Source organism: Gossypium raimondii, chromosome 6 (assembly GCF_025698545.1).
Source record: "Gossypium raimondii isolate GPD5lz chromosome 6, ASM2569854v1, whole genome shotgun sequence".
NCBI classification, from domain to species: Eukaryota; Viridiplantae; Streptophyta; class Magnoliopsida; order Malvales; family Malvaceae; genus Gossypium; species Gossypium raimondii.
Window position 1 is genome coordinate 49,937,968 of NC_068570.1, and position 8,418 is coordinate 49,946,385.

At 36.0% G+C, this 8,418-nt stretch overlaps 1 protein-coding gene across 1 annotated transcript; it reads left to right on the forward strand.

Moving 5' to 3' along the window:
* Positions 1 to 502: 502 nt before the first annotated feature.
* On the forward strand, positions 503 to 1,377 carry LOC128041752 (uncharacterized). The gene is made up of 3 exons (XM_052632061.1): positions 503 to 527; positions 602 to 897; positions 991 to 1,377. Exons 1-3 carry the CDS (start codon positions 503 to 505, stop codon positions 1,375 to 1,377), a joined length of 708 nt encoding a protein of 235 aa, XP_052488021.1.
* The last annotated feature ends 7,041 nt before the right edge of the window (positions 1,378 to 8,418 follow it).

An 8,418-nucleotide genomic window follows, 5' to 3' on the forward strand; every position in this document is an offset into this window, starting at 1 on the left:
TGCGTTCCTTGGAAATAATAGATTTTTACATAGAAGAGCTACGACAAGATTTAAGGAAATGATACCATACCCTACATTGAGGGTTCAATGTTACATGGTTGATAGTGTATCAATCATTTCAAGAAACCATTCATGTCGTTTCTTCTACACATAAATTTGTCAAAAATTGGTTGAGTCCTTTAGTTGTCATTATCTTGGCAAATTGAAAAACTTGGTTGAGTCCTTCAGTTGTCATTATCTTGACAAATTGAGAGTGTTCATCAGGGCCTTCAAGTAACCTATTTGCGCATTGATTAAGTCTTCATCAAATAACACCGAGACATAGATTCTTTGACTACCTTAGTGAGGTTATTTTAACTAGAATAATAACCCCTATTCCAACACGTACAATCTAGGGTAGAAGCAACATCCAAACTTTAGTTGGAATAATTAAGGTGTGGGGAATTTAAACAATATTGCGAAACATAATGCTACTAATGCTCTGCCTAGTTATAATAATCCTATGTCAAGGGAAAATATGCAACAAGGTCAAGCATCATCTTCTACCTCCATTGAAGCCATGCTTAAGGAATATATGACCAAGAATGATGATGTATCTCAGAGCTAGGTGCGTCCCTCAGAGCTCTTGAGAATCAAGTGGGGCAGATAGGGAATTCTTTAAATTCAAGGCCACAAGGAGCATTACTAAGCGATACCGAGAAATCGATAACACAAGAGAAGGAACAGTGCAATGCCATCACTCTCAGAAGTGGGACACAGTTGGATGATGTTGTTCAAGACACCACTACAGAATGGCACAACTTCAGACTCAACCATGGAAAGAATTCAAAATCAACTGAAAAGCATAATGCACCTGAAAAGGGTAAACAGAAAAATATTACAGCAGAATCAGATCATGTTGCCAACAAAAATGCCACAGCAAAATAATATCAGCAACCTGAAGGACGACCACCTCTACCTTTTCCTCAGTGATTCCATAATTCTAAACAGGATGTTCAGTTTAAAAGATTTTTGGATGTTTTGAAGCAACTCCATATTAACATACCGCTAGTAGAAGCTTTGGAACAAATGCCCAATTATGTGAAGTTTATGAAAGATATACTATCAAAGAAGTACAGATTGGGAGAATTTGAAACTGTTGCTCTCATTGAAGGGTGTACAACAATGCTGATGAATAAATTACCTCTAAGGTTGAAGGACCCAAGGAGTTTCACTATCCCATGTTCAACTGGAAATCATTATATTGGTAAGACATTATGTGATTTAGGAGCGAGTGTAAATCTAATGCCTATGTCTATTTTCAGAAAGCTGGGAATTGGGAAAGCAAGACTTATTACAGTTACGTTGCAACTGGCTGATCGATCCTACGCACATTAAACAGGTAAAATTGAAGACGTGCTAGTAAGAGTAGATAAATTTAGTTTTCTTGTAGATCTCCTTATTTTAAAATGTAAAGCTGACAAAGATAAGCCAATTACCCTTAGAAGACCTTTTCTTGCTATTGGCAGGACTTTAATTGATGTGCAAAAAGGCGAACTGGCCATGAGGGTAAATGATTAGTAGATTACTTTCAATGTATTTGATGCCTTGAAATGTGTTGATGAGAATGAAAAATTCCACGCCATTGGGTTGATAGAAATAGCAGTAAAGGAAGAGTTTGCAAAATTTTTCCACAGAAAGTCTGATAGTGATGAAAACTCACTTGAGTGGAGTGGCGTAGTAATTTTTTACGACATTGGTGAACTTATGGAAGCCAAGCAATTTTTGGATAGACTAAGGAAGAAGTTTGAATCCTTGGATTTATCATATCGCTCTTTTAATCCTCCAAAACCTTTTATGGAGGAACCTCTCACACTGGAGTTGAAACTTTTGTCATAGCATTTAAAATATGCATATTTGGGAGACAACAACACTTTACAGGTAGTAATTTCTACGGAGTTGACACCCAAGGAAGAGGTCAAGCTTTTAGAAGTCTTTCGGTGATCAAAAAAGGCATTAGGATGGACCCATGCTGATAGCCCTACTCTCTGTGTGCATAAAATTTTGTTGGAGGAATGTCATAGCAATTCCATTTAAAAACAGAGAAAACTAAATCCGATCATGAAAGAAGTTGTGAAAAAAGAGATTATCAAGTGGCTTGATACCGTCACTATTTACCTGATTTCAGACAGCTTGTGGATAAGTCTTGTACAATGTGTAACCAATAAAAGAGGTGTCACAGTAGTAAGTAATGATAACAATGAGCTCATTTCGACTCACACTGTCATGGGATGGAGAGTACCCATGGACTATCGTAAGCTTAACAAGGCAACTAGGAAGGACCATTTTCCACTACCATTTATTGATTAGATGTTAGATAGATTAGTTGGGAAAGTTTTCTATTAGTTTTTAGATGGTTATTCAGGGTATAATCAGATTGTAAAAACTCATAATGATCAAGAGAATACCACCTTCATGTGATCATATGGAACTTTTTCATTTAGACGGATGTCATTCAGGTTATGTAATGCCTTGACAACCTTTCAGTGTTATATAATGGCCATATTCTCAGACATAGTGGAAAACTTCCTTGAATTCATGGATGATTTCTCTGTGTTTGGAAATAATTTTGAGGATTACTTAAAATATCTAAAATTAGTTTTGTGCCATTGTGAAGAAAAAATCTTATTTTGAACTGGGAAAAATGTCATTTCATGGTTCATGAAGGAATAGTTTTGGTGCGTCAGATATTACATTAAAGATTGAAGTGGATAGAGCAAAAATTGAAGTAATAGAAAAATTTTCTCCTCCCGTCAGTTTCAAGGGTATTGAAGTTTTTTAGGTCATGTAGGATTTTATAGAAGATTCATTAATGATTTCTCGAAGATATTTAAACCCTTGTACACCTTGCTGGAGCAAAATAAACCTTTCAATTTTGATGAGCATTGCTTGGTAGCTAGTTGGTACCAAGGTCACAGTCTACATGGATCACTCTACTATAAGGTATTTGGTGAGCAAGAAAGATGTCAATCCAAGATTGATTACGTGGATACTCTTGTTGTAGGTGTTCGACTTGGAAATTAGAGATCGAAAGGGGACTGAAAATCAAGTGGCTGATCACCTGTCAAGGTTAGAATTTGGAAATGAAGATGGCAATGGAAAACTTATTAAAGAAGACTTTCCAGATGAGCAGCTATTAGTTGCCATGACATTACCTTGGTATGCCGATATAGTGAACTTTTTAGTAAGTGGTGTAATGCCACCTAATCTTAACAGCCAAAGAAGATGAAAATTCCTTCATGATGCCAAGCATTATTATTAGGATGAACCCTTCCTATTTAAGCATTGTACTGATCAGATAGTTAGGAAGTGTGTCTCTGATGATGAAATACATAACATTCTGCAGCATTGTCATTCAGCTCCTTACAGAGGACACTTTGGAGGAATGAGAACTACTGCCAAAGTATTTCAGACAAGATTTTATTGGCCGAGTTTGTTCAAGGATGCTCATGAATTTTATCAATTGTGTGACTGTTGTCAGAGGACATGAAAGCTATCTAGGAGACACGAAATGTTGCTGCAAAATATTCTAAAGATTGAGTTGTTTGATGTATGGGGAATATACTTTATTGGTCCATTTCCACTGTCAGTGGGAAACTTGTACATACTGTTGGCAGTGGACTATGTCTTTAAGTAGATCGAAGCTGTTGCGCTTTTTACTAATGATGCAAAGTCAGTAATGAAGTTCTTGCACAAGAACATTTTCATAAGATTCGGTACGCCTAGAGCCATTATTAGTGATGAAGGATCCCATTTTGATTGCAAGCTAGTAGCTAATGCCTTGCATCAGTATGAGGTGAAACATAAGATTGTCACGATATATCATCTCCAGACAAATGGACAAGCTGAGATTTCTAACTGAGAAATTAAAAAGATTCTAGAAAAAGTGGTGAACCCAACTCGTAAGCATTGGTCCTCTAAACTGGCTGAAGCTTTGTGGGCTTGTCGTACTACATTTAAAACACCGTTAGGGATGTCACCTTTTAAGCTTATTTATGGAAATCCATGTCACCTACCTGTTGAGCTTGAGCATAACACATTTTGGGCTATTAAAAAGCTGAACATGGATTGGGTCACTGCTGACCATAAAAGGCTGTTAGAGCTAAATGAAATGCAAGAATTCAGGGCACATGCATATGAAAATGCTAAACTGTACAATAAGAAGACTAAACGTTGGCATGATAACAGAATTATGCCAAGAAAATTTGAACCAGGGCAACAGGTGTTGTTGTTCAACTCTAGGCTCAAATTGCTCCCTGGTAAATTAAAATCTCGCTAGTCGGGTTCCTTTGAAGTAGCTCAAGTGTACCCGCATGGAGTTCTTAGTATCAAAGACCTAAAAACGGGGCTCACATTCAAAGTTAATGGACAACGCTTGAAGCACTACTCGTGTGCTCATGTGGATCGTGACAAGCAATCCATTGACCTTCGAGATGTTTGAGTTAGCAGTTTTGTTTTTATTTTCCTTTCTTTAATTGATTTCTTTCATTTCGTTTTTATTATCTGTTATCATTAATTATTTAATGTGGCTTCATTTATGCTTTTGTCTTTGATTAATGAATAGTTTTTCTAAATTTCCAGAGACAGAATAAAAGTTTGGGATTATCAGTTGTGATACTAAGAGGACTTTGTCGCGATATCTCAAAAAGGAAATTATGCCGTGGCAAACTGGGTGAATGAATGTTGAGGTACGAGGTAACATGGGTTGATCGAAAAAAAGTTCCAAGGGAGAGATTTTTGGATAGTTGGGTCCATTCTGTTACTTGGGTAGCCCAAGGAGGAAAAGCCCAAGCTTTTATTTTAGGGTTAGGTCACCTTACATTTTCCCCCAAAAATCCCCTTATTTTTCCCTCCTCCACGCCATAAAGATTACTCTGCATGTTTCATTTTTTCTGAACTGTCAACATTATCTCTTCTACTCATATCGTTTCAACTGCTCACGTCTCTTACGTTTCCCACAAAGTTTCCATCTTTTCCATTTCTTTCTCTTCAACTTTTCCTATATTTCCTCTGACCATATTTTCTAAGATTTCTTTCTATCTTCCTTCAATGGCACAAGTAAAGACTGCTTCGAAGGTTGTTGAATCGTCGCAAGCCAGCATTACCTAACCTAAAACCTTTTTCAACAAATTTGCGGCCACAAAATACAACAATAACATCTCAAAATGCCCTTTTTGTTTCAACCAAGGGTTCTTATTCAATGACGAACCACACATGGGCTATGATGAGTTGATGTCCTCTATCTTAAAGAAGCACGGATGAAGTATTTTCTATTTATATCCCGAGGATATTCAGGAAGGTCGTTCGTGAATTTTATGCATTGTTAACTCACCTGATTCTCCTTTTATCTATGTTCGTGGCACTTCAGTTCCGTTTGATGAAGATCATATTAATGCCCAATTTGGGATTGCTGATGTGTAAGATGAACACACACCTTTCGCTGACAATGTCACTACTAATGGATTGACTCAAGTCTTGAATGATTTATGTGTCAAAGGTACGAGTTGGACTATTTCTAGTTAAGATTGCTAAACTGTTGAAAAGGCTTCTTTAAAGCTTATTGGGAAAGTGTGGTACCATTTTCTGAAGAGTCGTCTCATGCCATTAGCTCACAATACAACTATTTCAAAGGAGAGGATGCTTATTACACTCCATCATCATAGGGGGAAGAATCAATATTGGCTGAATCATTTTTCAGTAGGTGCACCGGTGTGCCGAGAAAAATATTTGCAGCCTAAACTTTCCCTCCCTCATTACTTTTTGGTGCCACATTATTAGAGTCCCTCTCAATGTTGATGAGGATGTCACCCCCAACAAGGGAGGACTGTCTCGAGCCATTTTTGCCAAACTCCAAGGCATTGATGCTACAAAATCAACTCAGCACAATCAGGCTACCACTTCTACTGCTGTACATTTTCCCACGGTAGCACCCTTAACATCTCGCAACTTCTTCGAACAACAAGTGTTGCACTCCTTAAAGCAACTGGAGCAAAGGATTTCCTTCTTTGAGATTCAGTAGATTCAACTAGTTGAAGTGATGGTCAAGGCCCAAGAGCAGTAGGCTCAATATTGGACTTATGTGAGGAACAAAGATTTGGCTCCTAAAAGATCCCTGCAAAAGAACTTTACAAAGCTAATGCCAGAATTCTCGGCCTTTTCCACCTCTTTGCTCCAAATTCCTAAAGCTGTAGAGGAGCCAACTCAAACTCTTACTGCCAGAACTGAATCCGTAAATTTGGGAATCGCTGCTAATGAAGAGGAAACTGTTGTTGAGGAACCTAAAAAGACGACATCATTAAATCTTGAGAATGAAGAAGAAGAAGAGAAAGATGAAACTGCCACTGCCACTACTGCCACCATGAAAGGTAAAGACCCTATTCCACCCACCCCACCAGCTTCCGCGACTACACAAGACTGTGACATCGGTTGTCTTATTGATAAGCTCACGGAAATTGATAAGGAGGGGGATGAAATGAACCTTTTTGAATAGGAAGCTGTGGTTTAAAGTCAGTGCCCGTAAATCCAATCACAGGGCCGAATGAAGTAACTACACTCCAGTCCAAGTGAGGGAAGTTTTTTTTCCCTATCTCATGCATTTTATTTCTTTTGCCATGACATTTTCTGTACATATCTAAATTTGGAGACTACTATAACCAATCGCAAAATGTAATATTAAAGCTATAAATTTGGTCCATGTATTTTTTAAATTTTCAATCATAACCTAAATAGTAATAGTTAAATCTGTTAAGTCAAATTTGTTATTAGTCTCTTACTATGTAGATTAAGTCATTGTTCTTCAATTTGATCTTTTGGTCTTTATAATTTTCTAAGTTTGAAATTTCAGTCTGACTCAAACGATAGTTGTTGTATTTTTCTTTTGGGTATTATATGGAAATATGAAGCTAAAATAATATATGTGGCATACAAGATTTTAGAAATAATGAAATTTAACTCAATGGATTTAATATATACTATTTGGTCAAAATTGAATTTTACAGCTAAAGAAAATTATAAAAATATCAAATTATAGTATATGGATCAAATTTGTAACTTACACATAATACAAAGACTAATAACAAATTTTACTTTGTTATGAAATAATTCCAAAGCCTACTCTAGGGCACCGTCATCGCCACCCATAGCCATTTGCCACCCATCCCATCGATGTCGCCTTGGGGAGCAATCAGTATTGATTAAAAGATACTTAAAACTTAACGTTGAATGTAAATACAAATTAAATACAATCCAATAATTAAAAAAAGAAAAAAGCTTTGTTTGTGATATGAACATAAAAGAAAAATAAATAAATAAAGGGCAAATTATCAAAATAATCACTTTTGTTTTCCTCAAGTTACATTTTAGTCCCTTGTGTTAACATGTTGTAACATTTTAGTCACTAAGCCATTAATTGTTGTTATCGGTGTAACGATAAACAACGTGATACGTTAAATCATCATTTCAAACAAAATTTTTAGGTTAAATTATACAATTGGTCTCAATATTTTCTCGTTTTGAGGAATTTTTTTTCTTTTATGTTCTTTAAACTTCCTTTTTTTTTCTTTTTTTCATTTTCTTCTGCTTCTCCCTCTATTTTTCTCCCTTCTCCATCTTTTTTAACGTAAAAGAAAAAAAACTAAATTGCTCCAAAACGAAAAAAATATAGGGACCAATTGTATAATTTAACCTAAATTTTTTGTTTAAAATGATGACTTAACGTGGCATTCACTAATTCTTATTACGATTAATGATAATTAACATTCAATAACTAAAATGTTATAACACAATAATGTAAGTGAGTAAAACATAATATTTTAAACATAAGTGACTAAAATGTAACTTGAGGAAAACAAAAATAACTATTTTTAGAGTTCACTCATAAATAAATAAGAAAAAATGATCGTTAATAATAGTATTGTTCACAACTTAAAAAATGGGAGATAAAAGTCGTAAAGCTCAAGTATGAACTATAATAATACATGTTTGAGTCGAGAGTCTTGAGACTTTGTAGGCTTTGGGTCTTTGTATGTCCTCAACCCATCCAAACATGAGATTTAAGAAGGAATTTTCCGCACTCCAGTCCTGTCCCTGTCCTTGTCTCGTTAACAAATTCATGGCCTTATTTTCCACAAGGTTAGACAATTGCGTGTCTCAATCAGTCTTGACTTTATAAACTCTGGGACGGTATTCTTAACCAATCCGAACCTGGCACATCTTTTCTAAATTAGACTTTTTTTGGCACTCCAATCTTTGGGTCTTCTCCGTCTCCTATAGGATGAAAGCTGCTCCTTATTTATTTTCCATAGAAAAATCAAAGTTAGCTTCTTGACTGGGTCTATGCATTACCGGATTTTCCACAAGGTAGACAATGAGCGATGCTTT

Coding starts and splice junctions, on each gene's coding strand:
- LOC128041752 (XM_052632061.1), top strand. CDS start 503: ATGTCAAGGGAAAATATGCAACAAG. Junction 528..601: donor AAGGGAAAATATGCAACAAG/GTCAAGCATCAT, acceptor GATGTATCTCAG/AGCTAGGTGCGTCCCTCAGA. Junction 898..990: donor TTACAGCAGAATCAGATCAT/GTTGCCAACAAA, acceptor AATTCTAAACAG/GATGTTCAGTTTAAAAGATT.